Genomic DNA, 24,149 nt, shown 5'->3' with positions numbered 1-24,149 from the left:
GCCGCTCGCCGTGGGAGGGAGCGAGGGTGGGAATCAAAAACTGGGTGTAGTTAATCGGCTTTAGAGAATGCAGCATTGAGGCAAGCATTAATGGCAATGGGGGTGGGGAAGCGTAATATGGACATATGGTGAAACTTGATTTAAATAACCACACAGGAAACTAGGAATCATTAGTTAACCAGTAGAGAGAAGTCTTTTTCAAAATTGTACTGGAAATCTTGCAGATGCTTTAAAATATTTGCTCAAGCTGGTTTTTATTGAGTATAGGCTTTCTAGAGATCTTGATTTCCCCCCACCCCCAACTCCGCATCATATTTTTTTGTCATCAGTAGTTAGTACATAATGCCTCACTAATGTTGTGTGGGCTTGGTTGTCATGTCACAGTGGCAGTCTGGTGCACCCTTGGTTACCCTTAAAAGCTGCATTAGCACCCAGTGTAGTTAGTCTTGTGCAATATGGCACACATACTGGTATGTAGTCTGAACTGTTTGCATTGGTCCAAGTCCTGATGGGAACACATCTTTCAGTGTTTATTTTTAATTGGACTTCATCCTTGATTATTTGTGAAGAAAGAGTTATGAGCACACTAATTGGACTTTTCTATCTCTAACTAAAAAAAATTATGAATTTAGTGCTTTTTGAGAGTGCTGAACTTTGAGACCAAGCTATCCTCTAATCTGTAGAAATAATCTCTCCTCAGAAATGAGGCACGTTGGCAGACCATTGTAGGAAATCTTGCATTCCACTCTTCTGTAAAACTGTACTATGAATGAAGGAGCTATGTACACATCTCCTTTTGAGAGCACAAAAATGTGAATTTAGAAGTTAGAGATTGCAGAAGTCGGGAGAGACCTATTGGATCATTCCCTACAGTACTTTCTCTAGGCTTTTTTCTGTCTAGTTATAAACTTCTCAAGCAGTGGGGCTTCCTCCACTTCCCATGGGAGACTGTTCTGCAGTTTTTATGAATTTCTGTATTATTGTCTTAATATATCAAGCAAAAGTTTCAAAGGAGGCCCAAACTATTTTAAATGAATTACTTTCTGTAGCTATGTCAGCTAAAATTGCCAGTAACGGTTGCTAGTCTACTGTAGTGACAGATGTTTGTGGTATGAGAGAGCACACAAAGTACTTTCAGGTAAGCTACTGAACAGTCATCAGGTATGGGTTGGATCTGAACAAGTGATGTAGGAGAGGACTCTACATTCTGTGTTGTCACCTAAGCCATTTTGTTTCAGTTAAATCTCACGATGAACTAAAATATATGTCTATACATAACTAAGACATTTTTACATCGGGTACATATGTTCAGTCGTATGGTTTATTAACTCATGATGTGCTTTGGGATAAAGCCGTTATAAAATTTAAAATGAATTTTGAAATGTCTGTGCTTTATTAGGATCTTGGGATAGGACCGCTAGATGAAGATACCCGTTGTAAAGCTGCTGTGTTTAAATTTACTAGGTAATCTAGGATCTTATTTACAATCATAGTGTAAATTAATGCACACATTATGCTGAAGCTGGTCCCAACAGTATAGTTATAATGCTGAGATAAAAGTTCTTAGTTTAAGGGGTGTTTTAAATCTTTATTTTGTAAAAAAAATTAAAAGTATTCAAAATTTACATTTACAATTTGACTCTTTCATGGTGGCTTGATGAAAATTGGGTTGATACAGAGAGAATAAGGGATAAAGGAGTTAAGGAGAGCTGGCTGTTTCTCAATGGGACAGTAGTGAAGGCATAATTGCAAACTCTTCTGATGCGGAGATAAAATAGGAAGAATAGGAAAAACAACGAGGCGTCCTTGTGGCACCTTAGAGACTAACAAATTTATTTGGGCATAGGCTTTCGTGGGCTAAACCCCACTTCATCAGATACATGGAGTGGAACATACAGTAGGAAGGTGTAAATACGCAGCATATGAAAAGATGGGAGTTGCCTTACCAAGTGGGGGATCAGTGCTAACGAGCCAATTCAATTAAGTTGGAAGTGGGCTATTCTCAACAGTTGACAAGAAGGAATGGAAATCACTTTCTTAGTGCTAATGAGGCCAGTGTAAACGAGATGGCCCATTTCAAACAGTTGACAAGAAGGTGTGAGTATTTAGCAAGGGGAAATAAGTTTTTGTAAAGACAATGAGGAGTACTTGTGGCACTTAGAGATTAACAAATTTATTTAGTTTTTGTAGTGACCCATCCACTCCCAGTCTTTATTCAGGCCTAATTTGATGGTGTCCAGTTTGCAAATTAATTCCAGTTCTGCAGTTTCTTGTTGGAATCTGTTTTTGAAGTTTTTTTTGTTGAAGAATTGCCACTTTTAAGTCTGTTTATTGAGTGACCAGGGAGATTGAAGTGTTTTCTTACTGGTTTTTGAATGTTATAATTCCTGATGTCAGATTTGTGTCCATTTATTCTTTTGCGTAGAGACTGTTCGGTTTGGCCAATGTATGTGACAGAGGTGCATTGCTGGCACATTATGGCATATATCACATTAGTAGATGTGCAGGTGACTGAGGCCCTGATGGTGTGGCTGATGTGGTTAGGTTCTATGATGGTGTCCCTTGAATAGATATACGGACAGAGTTGGCACTGGGGTTTGTTGCAGGGTTTGGTTCCTGGGTTAGTGTTTTTGTTGTGTGGTGTGTAGGTCCTGGTGTATATTTGCTTCAGGTTGGGGTACTGTCTGTAAGCGAGGACTGGCCTGTCTCCCAAGGTCCGTGAGAGTGAGGGATCGTCCTTCAGGATAGGTTGTAGATCCTTGACGATGCGCTGGAGAGGTTTTAGTTGGGGGCTGTAGGTGACGGCTAGTGGCGTTCTGTTACTTTCTTTGTTGGGCCTGTCTTGTAGTAGGTGACTTCTGGGTACCCTTCTGGCTCTGTCAATCTGATTCTTCACTTCACCAGGTGGGTATTGCAGTTTTAAGAATGATTGAGAGAGATCCTGTAGGTGTTTGTCTCTGTCTGAGGGATTGGAGCAAATGCGGTTGTATCTTAGAGCTTGGCTGTAGACAATGGATTGTGTGATGTGATCTGGATGAAAGCTGGAGGCATGTAGGTAAGTATAGCAGTCAGTAGGTTTCCGGTATAGGGTGGTGGTTATGTGACCATCACTTATTAGCACTGTAGTGTCTAGGAAGTGGATCTCTTGTGTGGACTGGTCCAGGGTGAGGTGGATGGTGAGGTGGAAATTGTTGCAATCCTGGTGGAATTAAGGATTAAGGGCACAAAATGAATTACACCTAGCAAAGGACATAAAAAGCAATAAGAAGAGGTTCCTTAAATACATTAGGATTGAAAGAAAGACAAAGGAAAGTGTAGGTACTCTACTTTCTGGGGACGGCACGCTAATAACTATGACAGCAAGAAGGCTGAGGTGTTTACTGAGTTTAACAAAATAAGCATTAATCTTCACTAGAAAATTAAGGGTGACTGGATACTTAGCACAATATTAACAAGGGGAAAGGAACACATTCCAAAATAGGGAAAAACTAGGTTAAAGAATGTTTAGATAAGTTAGGTATATTCAAGTCAGCAGGGCCTAATGAAATTCACTCTACAGCAGTGGTTCTCAATCTAGGGCCGCCGCTTGTTCAGGGAAAGCCCCTGGCGGGCCGGGCCCGTTTGTTTACCTGCCGCGTCCGCAGGTTCGGCCCATCGCGGCTCTCACTGGCCGCGATTTGCTGTTCCAGGCCAACGGGGGCTGCAGGAAGGGCGGCTAGTAAGTCCCTTGGCCCACGCCGCTTCCCTGCTCTAGAGTACTTAAGGAGCTAGCCAAAGCAATCATGGAACTGTTAGTGATCATCTTTGAGAACTCAGAGGACAGGTGAGATCCCAGAGGACTGGAAAAGGGCAAACCTACTACCTATCTTTAAAAAGGGGGACAAAGAGGACCTGGGGAATCATAAATCAGTCAACTTAACTTCAATACATGGAAAGATAGTGGAATAAATATTAATCAGTTTGTAAGCACCTAGAGGATAATAGGATTATAAGGAATAGTCAATATGGATTTGTCAAGAACAGAGTCACAAACCTAGTGGATAGGGGGAAAACAATAGACATGATATATCTTGATTTTAGTAAGGCTTTTGACACAGTTCCACATGTCATTCTCATAAGATGACTAGGGAAATCTGGTCTAGATAAAATTACTAGAAGGTGGGTGCACAACTGGTTGAAAAATTGTACTCAAAGAGTAGTTATCAATGGTTCGTTGTCTAATTGGGAGGGCTTATCTAATGGGGTCCAACAGGGGTCAGCCCTGAGTGTGGTACTGTAATGCTTCCCAAGAGCATCCAGAATTATGAGGCACCTCGCTTCCACCTGCCTTTAACAAGAGGAAGTCTTGTCTGTGCCTGCTGTGGATCAGCTCCCTGACTCCAACATCCTCTAGCAACATGAGCACTAACTTCCACACCTCAGCAGGCCTGTCTCTGTCTGTGAAGGTTAACGATAGGCATCCCTTTTGAGCACCCAGGCCCTGGTCCACTGAACACTCTCAGAAGTCTCAGATTTGCTACTCTCAAAGGAATAGCAACACAAGTTTATTAGTTTTAATTCAGGATTGACACTTTTCTTAACACAAATTTAAACTTATTCTTGTTTTCACTATAAATATATCTATTACCAAAGAACAGAGATTTAGATGATAGAAAGTAAGAATATTGGAAACAAATGGTTACATATAAAACAAAATCATAACTCTAGAAAGAGAGTTGAAATTTAACTCACAAGACATTCCTGTCTCCAACAAGATAGCTTACCTTATGTCCTTTCCTCAGCATTTTCAACCAGGATGTCTGAGAACCCCCTTTGATAAGATAAAGCCTGCTGGCACTTGTCTTGGTAGATTGAAGGATGCCAGGGCATCTCTCTGCACCCCAGATAGACCAGACCAGATCTTTTATCTTCACATGAAAGCAGGGTCTTCTCTCCCCCCCAACCCTAAACCCCCCTCCCTCCCGCTGTTTACTTCTTCCTCTTAGTTTCCTTTTGAAGTCTCCGCAAGCTCTTCATTAGCATTTGACTCAGTATGCTAATAGATTTCTATAATAAGAAACATAATACACAATGGTCCACCAGGGAGATAAATGTCTTCCACCTCCTGTCTGGACAAGTTTGTCTCAAGTCACTCAAAAGTAGCATGCCCTGTCTTTACAAGGCCTACAGAATATATTTTTCAGCATGTATACAGCATATATACTTCTTGCACGTTTTCCATATCTACATATCATAAGAGACCTTACATGACCCCTTTTGGTGAATCCAAGGAATTCCAGTTGCCCTATGTATCTCCGTGCCCTCTGCCAGTTGGCAGCAAGAAGTTCATAGGTACTGTTCAGTAGTTTCATTAATTACTTGAATAATGGAGTGGAGAGTATGATTATAAAATTTGTGGATGATACCAAGCTGGGTGGGGTCGCATGGATTTTAGAAGAAAGGATTAGAATTCAGAATGACATTGGCGAATTGGTCTGAAATCAATAAGATGAAATTTAGTAAGGACAAGTACAGCACTTAGCTGTGCATTTGACTTTTCCTTCCTAACAAAATGGGGAAAGCTGGCTAGGTGGTAGTACTGCTGAGAAGGATGTGGGGGTTATAGTGGAACACAAATTGATTGAGAGCCAACAGTATGATGCAGCTGTGAAAAAGGCTAATATTCTGGGGTGTATCTACATGAATGTTGTGTGTAAGACACGGGAGGTAATTGTCCTGCTCTGCTCGCCAATGGTGAGGCCTCAACTGGAGTACTGTGTCCAGCTCTGGGCTCCATGCTTTAGGAAAGATGTGGATACATTTGAGAGAATTGAGAGGAAAGCAACAAAAATGATAAAAGGTTTAGAAAACCTAATCTATGAGAAAAGGTTTAAAAAAAACTAAACATGTTTATTCTTGAGAAAAGAAGACCGAGAGGAGGACCTGACAAGTCTTCAAATATGTTAACAGCTGTTTGAAAGAGGACAGTGATTAGTTGTTCTCCATGTCCGTTAGATATTAGGAAAAACTTTGTAATTTTTAAAGTTAGTTAACCACTGGTATAGGCTTACAAGGGAGGTGATGGGATCCCTATGACTGGAGGTTTTTAAGTACAGGTTAGATAAACACCAGTCATGGATAGTCTAGGTTTACGTGTCCTGCTTCAGTGCAAGGGACTGGATTTGATGACATATGAGAACATAAGAGTGGCCATACTGGGTCAGACAAAAGGTCCATCTAGCCCGGTATCCTGTCTTCCGACAGTGGCCAATGCCAGGTGTCCCAGAGGGAATGAACAGAACAGGTAATCATCAAGTGATCCATCCCCTGTCGCTCATTCCCAGCTTCTGGCAAACAGAGAATAGGGACACCATCCCTACCCATCCTGGCTAATAGCCATTGATGGACCTATCTTCCATGAACTTTTCTAGTTTTTTTTTTTTGTTGATCCCTGTTATAGCCTTGGCCTCTTGAGGTCCCTTCCAGCCATACTTTTTTTATGATTCTATAATAAGTCTTCTAAAATCTCCCCTTTTCGACCCCCCCCCCAAGATTCTCCCCTTTTTTTCAGACCCCTGTAGCGAGCATTCTGGATATGTGCTTTGCTTCTTGTGTGCTGATTACCACAAGATTAGTTATTTATAACTGATCTTGTATTTATAGGTAGTGTTTGTCTGTGTCATAATTTGTGACTCTTTCCCCATAATGGAAAAGAAATGTGCCAAGATGAACATACTGTATTTAATAGTGATGATATAAGATAGCTGTTTGGGGAAGGTGTGTGTGTGTGTCTCTCACTAACTCTTCACTCCCCCAAAAGATCCTGTAGCCTAGGGGGAAGTTGGGAAAGAGCTGGGGGAGAAGAGACCATACATTCAAATCTGACCTCTATTAACTGTCTTATATTTCCATGCACTTTGTTATCCTTCTTATTGACGAAGTCTATGAATCCTAGAAAGCAGTCATCCTGTGTGAACTGCCATCCCGTTTTACAGGTACATTAAAAGAGGTTTCATAAGGTCTCTACAAGCACTGTCAGATATAAAACCCAACCACACTGCCTTTCCAATTGAATGTGCTTTGGTCATCCTATGTCTAAGGGTATGTATTCACTTCAGAGTTACCCAGGTTATTGGCACCTATGTTAGCCTAGCCCAGGTGTCAGTGGCCACACTGTAAAGCTCTGCCCTAATTGCTGTGTCCTCACTGGTGCTGCACTCTTCTGTGTGTGTTGTTTGGACTTCTGGGGGTCATATTCTGTGGTTCGTTTGTGTTGTAGAAAGCTGAGCTGCTCTGTGAGTCTTTCCCAGTGAATTGTGGGAGAACTTGTCAGTCCTTTTGGGTGTATGTGAGTAATTGTGAGAAGGCATTTAAGGACTATATGCACTTAAGTGATTTAACTGGCATCCTTGCTGCCAAGTGGGCAGATTACTAGCCCAAGTGAATGCGTAACCGGGGCTGTAACCCACACCCCCAAGCAGTGCCAGCTAACTTGGACTGAATGCATTACTTAACTCATGTGAGAGGTTTTTGTGTGTGCATGGAAGGGGGCTTCAGGCAACACCTGAGTAAGAATAACATAGGCTAATTCTGCAATGAAGCTACATTATCAGAGCTAGTGATAGAATCGAGGAGTTCTGATCTCCAGCATATTTCTGCTCTTTAGCGAACAGTTTTGTAAGCAACTGGGAAACTGTGTGAAATTCTGTGTGTATTCTGGGATTATTTTCCTTGCTGCACATTGTGGGAAATCTACTGAAAGCATCTGGAATTATGGGTGAAATTAGTATATTCCCATGATTCCTCTTCTGGCATCCCATGATACATCTGTATTTTATGAGCCAGCACCATTTTCAAAATGCTGTTAGGCAGCATGCAGGGAATGCTGCTGAATGCCATGATCCTGACAGTCAGTAGTAGTTGTAGTAGTACTAATCACAGTTCAGGGTAACAGTACCTGTATTCCCCTCTGCAGTCTAGCAAGGGCTCTGGTAGGTGATTAGTTTTTCAAACCCAAAACAGGGTTTTTGCCTGTGGTTACTAGTTCATCACAGCTTCAGCTCAGAACAAGCACATTCATGACTCTGACAGTCATTCATTTATATAATTTGGGCCTTTGAAGAGATGGTGAATAGGTAATCAGCCAGACAATGATTTTTCTGCCCAAGGTGAAGCTTCAGAAGGGGGATGGGTCATTTTCATTCCCCTCACCCCAAGTATTTCCTAGGAAATCCATTTCATGTGTATTTTCCCAAAAAGTCCTTTCCTAATGCTGCCCAGAGATTGCATTAGTCACATCTCCTAGAAAAATTACATACAGTTCCACAATAGCACATAAACAATGGCATTTGTAATTCAATTGACTCCTGAAATCCTTAGTTCAATAAGGTTTAACTTAATTCCATAAGGTTTGTGTAGGATATTGCAGGATATTGTTATATCTGTTACAGTAATTAATGCTGTATTTGTAGTCATGCAGTCAGATGGCTTTGGGAGTCAGCTACTGCGCTGCAGAGCCAATTTGGGTAGAGGAGGATGAAACTGAGCAACTACCGGTGGATGAACTTTTCCTGGGGCAGCTTCACTTGGAGGAGCACCATGTCTGGGCTTGAGAAACGAATTGAGTGGTGTGAAAGCATAGTGCTGGAGACCTGGGATGACCAATAGTTGTGATAGAATTTCAGGATATAGGCCACTTTCCCAGAGATCTGTATGGAACTCACTCACCCCTGAGCTGCTGCAGTAGTGTATGAACATGAGAGTTCCTCTTACCATGGAGAAGTTTGTGACCATCGCCATCTGGAAGCTAACTATACCCAGTTGGTCAGTAGCTAATCAGTTTGGTACTGTTGCGGCTGTTGTCATGGAGATGTGCAGTGCATTAAAGTGCTGATCCCCCAGGTGATAACACTTAGTAGTGCACATGAGGTTATTGATGGGTTTGCATGGTTGGGGTTCCTGAATTATAATGGGGCCATTAATGAGACCCTTGTGCATATTCTTTTGCCTCCCACACCAGAGTTCATATTCAGAAATGGGTATATCTGAATGGTGCTTCAGATATGGTTGATCACCATGGAAGGTTTGCCAATATTGATGTAAGGTGGTCCTGAAAGATCCATGTTGCTAGGATCTTTAGAAACTCAGACCTGTTTTCTTTAATCAAAACGTGTGTCCTCCCAGGACCACTCTGGATGTTAATGGTGGTATGATTCCCATGGTCCTTCTAGGAGACTTAGATTACCCTTAGCTTCCTTGGTGTATGAAGCCTTTAACTGGACATTTGGATAGAGAAAGGGGCTGTTCAGCTATACCCTGAGTTGCTGGAGAAGAACAGTGGAATGTGTATTCAGAATGCTGAAAGGGATATGCTGGTGTCTGATGACTAGGCTGGAGTCTGCTGAGCAATATCTGCCTAATGGGATAACTGTTTCAATGGGAGTGAGCCTCACTGATGGGCAGAGGTGCAGAGACTTTCAGAACATTGTGAACAGCCAGAGAGGCTGCCTCTGAACACTACAGCAAATGCTTAAGGCCAGAGGTGAAAGTAAGCTGGTACGGGCCGGTAAGAAAAGGTGCAGCAGTGTACCAGCAAGAAAATGGAGCATTCTCTCCCTCTGACTCCTCCTCCTGGCTCCAGCAATATTGAGGGTCCGGGGGCCCGGCTCCACGAATGTTCGGGGCCGGGTCTCCCCCCTGGCCCCACCTGCTGCTCCCCCCGTGCCTCCCCTGAGTGTGGGCTGGCCCTCCTTTGCTGCCCCCGTGCACCTCCCTGGGTCCCCTCCTGTGTGTCTCCCCTGAAGCTCCATGCTGCCTGCCTGCATTAACTGCCACCACAGGGTCCTAGTGCCCCCCCTCAGGCTGCCCCTCCCCCTCAGATCCTTTCATTTTCCGGTGGGACCCTCCACCAGTACAGCCGCCCCCCCTGCCCGCAGTCACCGCTCTTGCCCCACGTTGGGCAAGGGGCAGCCCCATCCCCCACCCCCAGTGAGGCTACAGTGAGGGGCAGCAGCAGGGGAGGAGGTGCCCATGTGATGGCAGCCCCCCTGGCATGGCACCCACCACAGGGGAGGCGAGGGGGATTCCTAGACCTGAGAGGGGCCCTAGGAGCACGTGCAGTGACAGTGGGGGGGTGAGTGTGCTGCTGGGGGGGAGAAGGGGGTCCCTACCCCAGAGCTCGCTGCTGCCGGTAGGGAGAGGGCTGGGGGGAGTCCTCCTCTCTGGCTCCAGTCCCAGGGCAGCCTGCCTGCACCCCAAACTCATCCCCAGCCCTGCCCCACCCCAGAGCCCACATCCCCAGCCAGAGCCCTCATCCCCCTGCACCCCAACCCTCTGTCCTAGCCCTGAGCCTCTCCAACACCCCAAACCCCTCATCTCCAGCCCCAGCCAGAGCCCTCGTCCCCATGCACCCTAACCCTCTGCCTCAGCCCTGAGTCCCCAGCCACACCCCACAGCCCTCACCCCTGCACCCCCTCCCTCCACACTCCCTCCCATCCCCAAACTCCCTCCCAGAGCCTGCACCCTGCACCCCTCCTGCACCCCTGCCCCAGCCCAGGGCCTGTACCCCAGACCTCCTCCCCCACCCAAACTCCCTCCCAGAGCCTTGGGCAGGTGGGGGGTGGAGTTTGGGCGGGGGGGGGGCAGAGTTTGGGCAGGGGCAGGTTCTGGGCCCACCACCAAAATTTCTACAAACCTGCCACCCCTGCCAGCAAGAGCTGGTGTGCCATACCCGGGTGGACCGGCTTTCTGAGGCAGCAATTTAAAGGGCTGGAGCCCAGGGCCCTTTAAATTGCTGCCAGAGCCCTGGGGTAGCGGCGGCAGGGCTCGGGTGACAATTTAAAGGGCCCAGGGCTCCTGCCACTGCTGCCGCCCTTTAAATAGCCACTGGAGACCTGCCGCCGCTACCCCAGGGCTCCGGAGACGATTTAAAGGGCCCTGGAGGGTAGCGGCAGCCGGAGCCCCGGGCCCTGCTGCTGGAGCCCCGGGGCTCTGTCGGCAATTTAAAGGGCCCGGGGCTCCACTGCGGTAGCAGCAGCTAGAGCCCCCGGGCCCTTTAAATCATCCCCTTTAAATCGCCCCCGAACCCCAGGGCTCCCAGACACCTCTGCAGCTGGGAGCTCAGGGGGTGATTTAAAGGGCTTGGGGCTCCCAGCTGCTGCTACCACAGCCCTAGCCCTTTAAATCCTGATTTAAAGGGCCTGGGGATTTAAAGGCCACGCCTCTTCCGGTGGAGGCCACGCCCCTCTGCAGGACTCCGGAGTACCGGCAAGTCCTTTAAGTTACTTTCACCCCTGGTTAAGGCTGGATGGTCAGGAATGCCTTGTGCTTTTACTTTGAGGCTAGGAGCTGAAGTTGTTAATGCTTTTTTTTGTTTTAACTAAAAAGGTTGTGTGTGACCAGATGCTTAACACACATAATATTAGCAACAAGGGGGAAGGAATATAGGCTAGACTAGGGAAAGAACAGGTTAAAGAATAGTTAGCTGTTAGGGTATGTCTACGCTGCAATGTAAGCCAAGGGTCTTTTGGATTTGAGTCCGGAGTTCTAGCTACTGTTGATAAATGCAAAGTAATGCACATTGGAAAACACAATTCCAACTATACATATAAAGTGATGGGGTCTAAATTAACTGTTACCACTCAAGAAAAAGATCTTGGAGTCATTGTGGATAGTTCCCTAAATAAAATCCACTCAATGTGCAGCAGCAGTCAAAAAAGCTAACCGAATGTTGGGCATCATTAAGAAAGGGATAGATAGTAAGACATAAAATATCATATTGCCTCTATATTAATCAATGGTACACCCACATCTTGAATACTGTGTGCGCCCCATCTCAAAAAAGATATATTGGAATTGGAAAAAGTTCAGAAAAAGGCAACAAAAATGATTAGGGGAATGGAAGGCCTTCTATTTGAGGAGAGAATAATAAGACTGGGACTTTTCAGCTTGGAAAAGAGATGACTAAGGGGGGATATGATAGAGGTCTATAAAATCATGACTGGTGTGGAGAAAGTAAATAAGGAAGTGTTATTTATTCCTTCTCATAATACAAGAACTAGGGGTCACCAAATGAAGTTAATAATCAGCAAGTTTAAAACAAATAAAAGGAAGTATTTCTTCACACAATGCACAGTCAGTCTGTGGAAGTCTTTGTCAGAGGATGTCGTGAAGGCCAAGACTATAACAAGGTTCAAAAAAGAACTAGATAAGTTCATGGAGTATGGGTCCATCAATGGCTATTAGCAATGATGGGCAGGGATGGTGTCCCTATCCTCTGTTTGCCAGAAGCTGGGAATGAGTGACAGGGAATGGATCACTTGATAATTCCCTGTTCTGTTCATTCCCTCTGGGGCACCTGGCATTGGCCATTGTCAGAAGACAGGATATTGGGCTAGATGAACTTTTGGTCTGACCCAGTATGGCCATTCTTATGTTCTTATTATCTCCATTTTACACATGGGAAACTGAGGCACAGAGAAGTGATGTGGCTTGCCCAAGATCATCCAGGCCAGTCTAGTGGTATTTCCACTAAGCTACACAGTTACTATGTGATATCTAAGTGCTTCTCCTGTACATTTTGTTATAGTGGAGCGGTGATAATGGTCATGCTTTGAAATGTTTGCAATGTGTAGTTCCTAACAAGGCTGGTGAGAGAGGCCCAGTTTTGGGCCCCACACTACAAGAAGGATGTGGAAAAATTGGAAAGAATCCAGCAGAAGGCAACAAAAATGATTAGGGGTCTGGAGCACATGACTTATGAGGAGAGGCTGAGGGAACTGGGATTCTTTAGTCTGCAGAAGAGAAGAATGAGGGGGGATTTGATAGCTGCTTTCAACTACCTGAAAGGGAGTTCCAAAGAGGATGGATCTAGACTGTTCTCAGTGGTGGCAGATGATGGAACAAGGAGTAATGGTCTCAAGTTGCAGTGCGGGAAGTCTAGGTTGGATATTAGGAAAAACTTTTTCACTAGGAGGGTGGTGAAGCACTGGAATGGGTTACCTAGGGAGGTGGTGGAATCTCCTTCCTTAGAAGTTTTTAAGGTCAGGCTTGACAAAGCCCTGGCTGGGATAATTTAGTTTGGTATTGGTCCTGCTTTGAGCAGGGGGTTGGACTAGATGACCTCCTGAGGTCCCTTCCAACCCTGATATTCTATGATTTACTCCATTTATATCCGTGAGTGTTCCCATCCGCTCTACGCAATGCTGGAGAGGCTGTGATATGCGTCAAGCATGTCTGTTCTCAGCCCCTCACCCCAGCATCAGCAATGTGTTCTTGGTGCATGCTCCAAGCATGCCTATTCGAAGCTCCCCACATAGAGGGGCAGGGCTTTCCCAGATCCTGACTTATATGCGAGGGGGTAGTGAGATGGGCCCTGAAGCCCTTAGAGGGACAAGACATCCCGTATTCCAGCTTACATGAATGGTGTCAGGAAGCGGGGGGGAGAGAATCAAACCCCTGAGTTTCTGGCCCTCACCCAGCAGGGCAGGGAGTGAGGCTCAGATACTTTTGGGGAGCAGGGACCCCCAAATCCCAGCTCACATGAAGGGGTGAGGAGAGGGGTCAGACCCTCCCCAGAAAGGCAAGCCTTTCCAGATCACTTGGGGAAGGGGGGGATTATATCCCTGTAGATGGGCTGGGGGCTTCCATATTGTAGCACACTCAGGAGGGGAGTGTAGAGCTGACAGGCACTCCTATCCCTATTCTTCCCCAGTCCCCATGTCACTTGCCCCCTCCTCCAGATCCACTCCCCTTATTCCCACCTACTTTCACCCCAGTCATCCTGCCCTCCTAGCGAGCATTTGCTTGTGTAGTTTTTCTTTTCAAAAAGTAGTTTCAGTGCCTTCTGAAATTTTTGTTGTACTCTGATTACATTTCCCCAGAATGAAAAAAACCCTTTTACAGAGCCACATTACAGCAAAATTATCCTGTGTTCGGATTTGATGACTGTAACATACCATCAGAGCCACACAGGTTCTGTGATGTAGAGAGAGTTTTTCAGATTGTTAGCTGCTCTCTCTACCTGTGCACAGTGTAATCCATTTGATGTGTGAGCACTAGAACTGCTTGGAGTGGGCCTATCTGGAGAAGCAAACTCTCTTTTAAATAACATTCCAATTTGATTCCCCCAGAAGGGCTGGGGGGTGCCATGCACTCTGTTGGGGTAACCCTTGAGCTTCATAGATCCTGATGTGATGATCTGAGTACTGGCTTGATCTCTGTGTGCCAGAATAGGTCAACTTTAAGAAACAACTCTTCCAAAAAGAGAGTTTATCCAAATGGCCCCAAATTTGGATTACTGACCCTACACTGAACCCACATGAGGCGCACAGATTTCAAGGCAATCCGAGTAACCGTAAGGATTTTAGAGCACTTGGAACAGTCAAGCTTTAAACAGGAAGCTGGTCTTAACCTTAAGTATAGCAGAGCTCTACTATTATCTTTAAAGCAGGGAAAAAGGAAGACTCAGGCCATTAAAACACAGTCATCATAACTTCATTACCCAGAAAGATACTGAAACAAATTATTAAATTGTAAGCACCTAAAGCAGAGGTTCTCAAACTGGCGGTCGGGACCTCTTGGGGGGTCACGATCTGTCAGCCTCCACCCCAAACAGCGCTTTGCATCCAGCATTTATAATGTTAAATATATAAAAAAGTGTTTTTAATTTATAAGGGGTCGCACTCAGAGGCTTGCTATGTGAAAGGGGTCACCAGTACAAAAGTTTGAGAACCATTGACCTAGAGGATAAGGTGATAAGTGATAGCCAAATCATGCTAAACCAACCTAACTTCCTTTGTTGACGGGAACTGGTGTATTGGAGGTGAGGGAAGCAGTAGGGTGACAGAGTCCAATAGAAAAGTGTGCCAGATAAAAACATCACCAAAATAAGCAGCAACATTATATTCTGTCCTTATTTGACAAAGTTTGCAGCAGTTCCAGCCTTTACTGCTTCATATTGTACCATAATGTCTCCCACATGTTAGTGCTGAGATGGCGATCATTAGGCCAAGATGATATAACTTTATAGAAAACCAATTTGAAGATTGCAGAATTCTAATGTTAATATTAATATTAATAAAACAAACAAGCCTCTTTGCGCCTTGTAGATGATCTCCATTCCCTAACTTCTGTAAAATGTAATCCTGGTATAATAGTACATTCCAGGCATTTCATTGTTTCTGAAATGGGTAAAAGTCATGTGGCCTGAGGTCCATTGCTTTGCAATGATAGATGCGTGCAAATGCTGCTCAGAAAAGAACTAATGTCTTACTGTTTTGGTGTGCTTTATTTATAGTTATTCAAAAATACATGTGACTTTTGCAGGTCAGTAAATATCATACTAAAGGTGAAGTAACCAGAACATACACAGAAATAAATATCTTTTAAGGGATTGTAAAATGATATAACATAATCCTGTCTGTCTTGGTGCAAGAGAGGTTAGATGATGCTATATTTTGGGAGTTTTAAAAATATTAATGGGGTGTAGTCTGAGGAATACTTGCTAGATGTTCTGCCTCCTTTAAGAGCTGTATGGGTGGGGGGAGGGGGGGAGATGGCAATTTAATTCTTCTCCCTGACTAAGTTCCATTCTGGAGGTGTCAGCCAGAAAAACACCAACAATTAAAATGGCTACTTTTTTCTGTGTTGCTGGCTAATTAGGACTAGCTAAGCATACTCAGTTAGTTCTCTCTCTAATCATTGCCAAAATTTTAATTGCCATATATAATGACTGGGCTGGGTCATAAAAACCACCCCCTGGGAAGGAGGCAGGACAGACACCTAATCCATTGTTTTTTGCATTTCTTTGCCTTTCTTAACCTGACTAAGGCGTAACTGTTGTTACAGAGTCTAGGAAATCCAGAGTATTTATGGCCTGAAAGTTGTGCATGCTTGTTTTGGCTGGATCAGCCCCAGGTTATGGAGTGCCTAGGAATAAGTACCAAATCCTGACCAAAACTTTTATTTATTTATTTATTTATTTATTTATTTTGATGGATCAGAAAGTTCAAACTCAGTCAGCTTTTCCGGTATGTTCAATTTGTTTGGTTTAAAATTGCCTTAAACAATTACTTAATTTTGGTAGAATAAATGTGCACTGTGGAATATAGGCAGTTAATTCCAAGTATAGAGGCTGACAGTCCTCCACATTAATACATCCTACTTCAAAAGCAATTGAGCACCTGTTTTTGTTTTTAAACAAGTGACTGTTGTTCATATTAGACATTTGACGCAGATTTTCAGAACCGTGGGTATGTATTTGCATGCCTCACTTGTGCATACGCTACCAGTTAGATGCGTAACTGGCCATTTGTGTGTGCAGTTATTCACATTGACCATTGCAGAGCTGGCCTTGTATCCTGGTAGAAACTGCCATTTAATTAATTTTTCCTTCTTTAGTTACACTACATGTCTACACTGTGGACGTAGCTAGAACTATAAATAGATAGGTAGAACCATAGAACCTGTGAATATTAAGATTGCATTGTTTTATTTTCCAGGGCGCCAATGCCTCAACTTTAGAGAAAGAGATTGGTCCGGAACAGTTTCCAGTCAATGAGCACTATTTTGGTTTAGTTAACGTAAGTTTCAATTGATAATTTGATTGCTTTGAAATACTAAGTGATAGAACTGAGGTGGAGCAAATTGTGTATGACACTAATATGATGTCAATGGAAAAAAATTGTTGAAATCTGACTTGCTGTAAACTTAATGTTAAAAGTTAAGCATCTCATAAAGGTACAGTATGTATATATGTTAGAATAAATATAGCACTATTTCTCATGTTTCTTGTATTTTACTCATCTTTAAACTTTTACTTTTTCAGATTACTATACTCTAAAGTAGAAAAGTACATAGCATGCTATGGTTGTTATCACAGTCTATATAAATAATTACATACAAAAAATCTTACCGCTATGGTTGCTGTGTTAAAGCACTCAGAAGTGCAGAAATGCCTGAATAAAGGTTGCAGTTTTTGTTGAAACTTTCAAAATATATTCAGCCCGAAAAAGAGAGCAAGACTGGAAATTTTCAGCATATTCTATTCAGTAATAAAATTTAATTACATAACTGACAGTTGGCAAATTGTGAAAACTGCATCTCATTAGAAGACTTATGTAGCACTGCCTGAAGTGATGTAAGAGTTTTTAAATTTTGTTTCTTGGTGATGAGGGCATTGTAAAGACAAACAGTAATATAATATAGCACCTTCACCTTGAATGGACCAGAGCACCAAATGCTGCTTGTTTCTGCATGAGCTACAGGAGTCTACCACACAGCTGTTCTAAGATGGTGGCAGAATCTCAGATTGGAAAAGAAGCATATTTAAATGAAAGCACAATGGCTTATGTTTAAATATATGCACTCTAAAAAAGCAAATGGGAAAAATAATACAACTCTGCTGTAATCGGGAGCCAAAAATTTTTACCGCGTTATAGGTGAAACCGCGTTATATCGAACTTGCTTTGATCCGCCGAAGTGCGCAGCCCCCTCCCCCCCCCGGAGCACTGCTTTACTGCGTTATATCCGAATTCGTGTTATATCAGGTCACGTTATATCGGGGTAGAGGTGTACATTGAAATGCTTCTGATCGTTCCAACTGGAATTGCTACCATCTTGGAAACATTCTGTGTGAAACTAAGTGTTGTTGCAGTTTTAAAACTTCCTTGTTGGTCTGAAAGCAGGGTCTGTGAGAGAGATTTGAGGGAGCATTTAAATCACACAGATCTAAAAACACAGTGGATATTTTTAGTTGTCTAGTTGCAGCTGAACAGATTTAAAGATATTTTAAAATGGTTGTGGGTTTCAGAATGTACAGTAGTAAAAAAGATGAATAAACATAGGCCACAATGCTTTGTTTCTTAAAGAAGTAAGTTTATTTTTAATTGCTGTTAACAGGAATTGCTACTGTAGTGTAATCTTCTGCTTCTTGCTAGGATATGTTCCACAGATCTGCTACACTTTAAGAAAGTGAGTCTGACAGTATAGCCCTACCAAATTCACGGTCCATTTTGTTCAATTTCACGGCCTCAGGGTTTTAAAATTGTTCAACTTCACATTTTCAGATGTTTGTCTGAAATTTCACGGTGTTGTAATAGTAGGGGTCCTGACCCAAAAGAGGGTCATGGGGGTTGAAAAGCTGTTTTGGGGGGGATTGCCACCCTCACTTCTGTGCTGCCTTCAGAGCTGTGGAGCTTTCTGTAGCTGGGGAAGTTTCCTGGAGGTGAAGGTGGGTCTGATCTCCCCCGTGCCGCTGGGCGTGCCCCACCTGGGGGCTCCTAGCTGCTAGTTTGGGCCAGGCTGGGGAGGGGCAGAACTTCCTCTTCCCCTGCATGGCTGCTCGGGAGGGAGATCATACCCACCTCTGGGTATCTCCCCCGACTGCAGGAAGCTCCACAGCTGTGTTGCCTTCAGAGCTAGGCTTATTCAGCTGCGGAGCTTCTTGCAGCCGGAGGAGGTACCTGGAGGTGGGTCTGATCTCTTCCCCCCTCCCCCACCACCCAGAGTGGCTGTGCAGGGGAAGAAGTCCTGTCCCTCCCCAGCCCGGCCTGGACTAATAGCTAGGAGCCTCCAGCTTGGGCGCTCCCAGCAGTATGGGGGATATCAGAACCACTTCCAGGAACCTTCCCCAGCTCCAGGAAGCGCTGTAGCTGCTACCTTCAGAGCCCAACTCCGAGGGCAGCGCAGGCTTGGAGCTTTCTGCAGCCAGGAGAGATACCTGGAGGTGGGTCTGATCTCCCCCCATGAGGGGCCGTGCAGGGGAAGAGGAAGTCTGGTCTTTCTCCAGCCTGGCGGACTAGAAGTTGGAGCCCAGTGAAAGGTGGTAGCCCCTGGTCGGGGTGCCCCTCCCCTTTCCCTCCATTATTTACATTTCATGAAGGCCAACAAGAATGCCTGCTGATTAAATGCAATCTAGATGTGTTCAGACCATGCATGAGTTTAAATCACCATTTTTCCTATTTCATGTAGAAGGATGAAACAGTTTCCTTTCAGCTTGGTATTAATTTAGTTGGGAAATAATGAAACACAATAATAGTGAGGTATTGGTGCTTGTGTTGTCAGTTCTACAAGCTATCTTACACTTGTAAACTTCTTTCCCTCAAAGTTTTCAAAAATGTTCTCATCTTTTTCTCAGGGGTACCATTGCATTGACAAATATAACTGTTTCATAGTCTTTATTCTGCTTCTCTGCAGAGAGAGGGTTTGTTATGTCATTGCTTGTTTACCCGTAGCTCAAAATTGATTTATGTTGTGATGACCCAGTTATTTTTCATACACGCAACACGCAATAACCTTAACTTGTGTCCAGAAGTTTTGGTTAATATGTCATGATTACAAGGCCAGCTGCATCTCTATCCCCTTTCTTGTCTCTCTGAATGCAGTCCCTCAAGTGGCTTTTGACTAATGGCTTTTCTACCTTTTACCTATTTTGGGGTGGAATTCTGCAGTTCTCCCACTCTTAGAGCAAGCCCTGGGCTATATAGTATAATGTCTAAGGATGGTCTAGTTATACTTGGTCCTGCTTTAACATGTGGGGGATGGACTAGATGACCTTTTGAGGTCCATTTCAGATGTACATTTTTATGATTCTGTGTGTAATAACTGATCTTACCCAGCAGGTCTGACTGAATTTGGAAACCTGTGGTTCTTCATTTCAGGAGTCTGTGACCAGTGGTATCTGGTGATAAAACAGTCCTCTTAAAACAAAAATATTGTTTATTTTGCAATGGGAGTAAAGGATCTAGAGAAAAAAGATTTTAAAATGACAGTCTACGTGCATCTAAAGGCATACTGCCTCTGATGGTAACCTTACGCAGGCCTGACTTCAGTGGGTCCTGTCTCAATCAGGTTTTCCCAAATAACTTTCCTCTCTCTCTTGAGTGTTTCTTATTAAACTGGCCACAGTTCTTTTGCACTGTGGTGTACATGGGCCTTTTCCTCTCCTGACATTGTCTCATAACAACCCACGAGTGTTTGTGGCTCATTTAGGCCCCCATCAGACACAGAGGCTTTGGTCATCCTAGGACCTCACTCTCCATATAAATATCAAAGAAGTCTGGGCCCATCCATTTGGCTTGCATGGCGTTCTTCTTTAAAGCAAAGACTTTCCAAGGAAGTTAGCCACTTAGCATCCATGCTGTCAGATGGAGGAGCAGCTGTTGTCCTGGGAGACCACATCCGCATTTCTTAGAAGCATCATAGGGATTCTGACTGATAGGACTAGTAGAGACAAAAACCAATGTTGGTGAGGCTGTGCTGGGGCTTTTAGTATGATGTGAGCACCATCTTGTTTGATCTTAGACAAGACCTTGGGCAGGAGCAGAACTGGAGGGAAGGCATACAGCAAATGTTTTGACCGGTTCAGGGGGAAAGTATCTCACAAGTGACACCAGGCTGTGACCCACCACAGAACTAAAAAGCTGGCTCTATGCCAACAGGAGAGCTCTCCTAGTTAGTTTCGTTGCTGATATTCAGAACCCTGTGGTGAACGATGAAACGGTAAATAATTTTCATGGTTCTGCCTGAGGAAATCTTGATAGTCTTTGTCCAGTAAAGTTTTTCATAATATCTAGGCTAAACTTTTTCTTAGTTTCAGATTCCTGATATCATCTGAGGGCTTGTCTACATTTGGAACTCTACAGTGGCACAACTTTCCGAGTTGCACCGTTGTAGCACTTCAGTGTAGATGCTACCTATGCTGATAGGAGGGGTTCTCCCTTTGACATAAGTAATCCACCTCCCTGAAAGGCGATAGCTAGGGCAATGGAAGAATTATTGTATCGACCTAGCTCTGTGTACATGGGGCCTTAAGTCATCTTAACTGTGTTGCTCAGGGGTGTGGATTTTTCACACCCCTGAGGGACGTAGCTAGATTGACTTAACTCTTTAGTGTATATCTGCCCTGAGATGAAACAGTTCCATACCTTCATTTAAATTGTGACTTTGAAGGTATTACTAGCATATGGTGATCTTTTTCAGACTAGATAAACTTAGTGTGCTCTGGCTCATTTCATTTGACTCATCCTCTAATCCATGTATCACTTTGTTATCCTGTTTATAGTTTCTTAGCATCTCCCGAAAATGGGAGCTCAAACTAATAGCCAGTAGCGTAGGTATGGTCTCATTGTATTTCTTCTCTACCTGTACATGTGGTTCCCCAAATGTGGTGGTCTTTGTAAACAACACTGCTGCACAGTGGGGTCCTAGTCTATGACTGGCATTCCTAGGTGCTATGATAATACAAATAATAATAATATGAATAATTAACATTTAGCTTGCGATCTACAGTTGCCCCCTTGTCTCTCAAAATTGATCAGAGAGAGACTCTGAAAAGCTGAGAGTCAGTCTGCTTTTTCCTTCCATAGATGTATAATTTAACCTTGATTTATATTGAATTTCATCTCTTTCAGTTTGGCCCATAGCTTTAATATCTCCTGCTCACTCTGCATTTTGGTTCTCTGTCCTTCTATGTGTTTTACTCTTCCAATTAATATGTCACCAGTGTGTATACTTTTCCAATCTGGAAATTGTGAAACCTTTTATCTACAACTTTGTTGCTCTGATTTCTGTAGGAAATTTTGAAAGGTATATTTGAAATTCACTGATTAAATATAAAATGAACATTTTTAATTAAACAAAAATTCAATTGTTTTGGATATTCTTGATTATAAAGTGATCAGTATCTTTCATGTAATATTAAAAACTTTGAGCAACTGCAAGCAGCCTTTCCTGGAGAATAATCTTGGGGGTGGGGACGGGGTAGGGAATTGGGGTTGGTTTTATTTTTGTTTTTTTAAATGGGCTGTGTTCATCCTGATTACCTATATTCTAAATTGTAGGAGCCGTGACTCTTTAAAGCATTTAACAATAGATATATATTCTATTAATAATTGTACTTGAAATCAACTGAAAATATGGAAACCAGATGTCTTTCTTTGGTCTCCAATTTTCTGACTGCATTGTATATGGTGGTTTTGTTGGTCATGCAGTCCCAAATGAGAACTGCCAAAGGCAATCACTTTCCCCATACTCCCAAAGCAATGACTAAGGAACTTTTAGACCATTCTGGGTTGAGAACATGCTCTCAACTTGTCCCTAGATAACTGTTTGTATTAGTGGCTTTATCATAGTACATCCCTATAGTTTGAAACCAACTACCAACATGCACTAATACATAACATTTTCATTAATTACTTTGATAATGGAGTGGAGAATATGTTTATAAAATTTGTAGATGACATGAAGCTGAGAGGGATCACAAGCACTACAGAGGACAGGATTAGAATTCCAAAGAACCTTGATAATTTGGAGAATTTGTCTGAAATAAACAAGATGAAATTCAATAAAAACGTGCAAAGTATTCAAATGCACAAATACAAAATGGGGAATAGCTGGCTAGGCAGTAGCGCTGCAGAAAAGGGTCTAGGGGTTATAGTGGATCACAAATAGAATGAGTCATCAGTATGATGCCGTTGCAAAAAAAAGGCTAATATTCTGTGATGAATAGTGTATCCAGTTTTGGGTACCACACTTTAGGAAAGAGGTGAACTAACTGAAAAGAGTCCAGAGGAGAGCAACAAAAATGATAAAAGGTTTAGAAAGCATGACCTATGAGAAAAGATTTAAAAAATAGAGTATATTTAGTCTTTAGAAAAAGGAGGTAGGTGGGGGTTGCTGATAAGTATGGTAAGGGCTGCTATAATGATGATGATCAATTGTTCTCTGTGTCCACAGAAGGTAAGACAAGAAGTATCTGGCTTAATGTGCAGCAAAGGAGGTTTAGGTTAGATATTAGAAAAGCCTTTCTAATGATAAGGATAGTTAAGTACTGGAATAGGTTGCCGAGACAGCTTGTGGAATCCTTCTCACTGGAGGTTTTTAAGAGCATGTTAGACAACGCCTATCAGGGGTACTCTTAGGTATTCATGGTCCTGCTTCAGCTCAGGAGGATGACCTCGATGGCCTCTTGAGGACCCTTCCAGCCTTACATTTCTATGATCCTACAATTTATATGATGAAAATAGTATGTTTCATTTTTAAAATGCTGTACAAATTGACTACATTTCACAGAATCCATGTGTGGCAGATATATGATGTTTCCATTTTACAGATGGGGAGACTTGCCCAGGACCATGCATTTTTCTTGAAGACCCACCTACCTGTACCATGAAGAATTTCAGCCATAAACACTACATTTTATACTGTTCTTTCTTTATTGTACTGAGTGGTGTTTTGACTGATATATGTGGCAGAGATTCTCATTTTTTCAGTTTACTCTTTATACTGTGCTGTGTACATTTTTGGCACTAGGTAAATGCTGAGCACTTATTGAATACTTTACAGTTCCACAGCACTGTAAAGCATTGATAACACATACATACCCCAATTATTACAAACAGGAAGACACAATCTAGTATAAGTTCAAATTATCTGGAGTGCTCCCCATTATTTATGTTGCTGCCTGAGATTTTTTACTATCTGAAAATCAACAAGAAATGCCTTCCAGAAAATTTGCCCTTGCTTGTATGTTTATATTTAGTTTTTTTAACCTTGCATCACTGTAGAAATACAATACAAGGTAATAATTTTTTTTTTCTTATGTTATAGTTTGGGAACACGTGCTACTGCAATTCAGTTCTTCAGGCACTTTATTTTTGTCGACCATTTCGAGAAAAAGTCCTAGCATACAAGAGTCAACCCAGAAAAAAAGAGAACCTCCTTACATGCTTAGCTGATCTCTTCCACAGCATAGCTACACAGAAGAAAAAAGTTGGAGTAATACCTCCAAAGAAGTTTATAACAAGATTACGAAAAGAAAATGGTACCTTCTTAATTTTTCTTTTATTCTGTGTATACTAATTACATCAATTGTGACTTAATACTGAAATTGAAAGGTTGAAATATTTTTTTTAATGTAAAATATATTTGCTAAGTACAAGCAGCATGCTCGGTGCTGTAAAAGACAGAAAAGACGACACATACTCTGGGATTCTCACAACAGTTTTTTGGTGGCCTCAGAGTGCAGTGGCAGCTATGACATTTTTTTCCTAAAATACTTAATTAACTTTAGGAAAAACAAATAAATATGCACATACAGTAACTCCTCACTTAACGTTGTAGTTATGTTCCTGAAAAATGCGACTTTAAGCAAAACGATGTTAAGCAACTCC

The 24,149-nt window shown here is 42.9% G+C and overlaps 1 protein-coding gene across 2 annotated transcripts in view; it reads left to right on the top strand.

The window, feature by feature from the left end:
* LOC113405053 (ubiquitin carboxyl-terminal hydrolase 12-like) overlaps nucleotides 1-24,149 on the top strand; it is a 74,948-nt gene that overhangs the window by 514 nt on the left and 50,285 nt on the right. The window contains exons 2-3 of one of the 2 annotated variants that reach the window (XM_026653481.2): nucleotides 16,479-16,559; nucleotides 23,587-23,800. In XM_026653481.2, coding sequence (XP_026509266.1) covers nucleotides 16,479-16,559; nucleotides 23,587-23,800 — 295 coding nt within the window. Of the gene's footprint in view, nucleotides 1-16,478; nucleotides 16,560-23,586; nucleotides 23,801-24,149 lie in introns of those variants that run through there. The other variant, XM_026653482.1, reaches the window with a different exon arrangement.

The sequence above is a fragment of the Terrapene carolina genome, unplaced genomic scaffold, assembly GCF_002925995.2.
Source record: "Terrapene carolina triunguis isolate 2854851 unplaced genomic scaffold, T_m_triunguis-2.0 Scaffold139, whole genome shotgun sequence".
Taxonomy (NCBI): domain Eukaryota; kingdom Metazoa; phylum Chordata; order Testudines; family Emydidae; genus Terrapene; species Terrapene triunguis.
The sequence above is the reverse complement of the archived record's forward strand: the minus strand, read 5'-3'. Positions and strand labels throughout refer to the sequence as shown.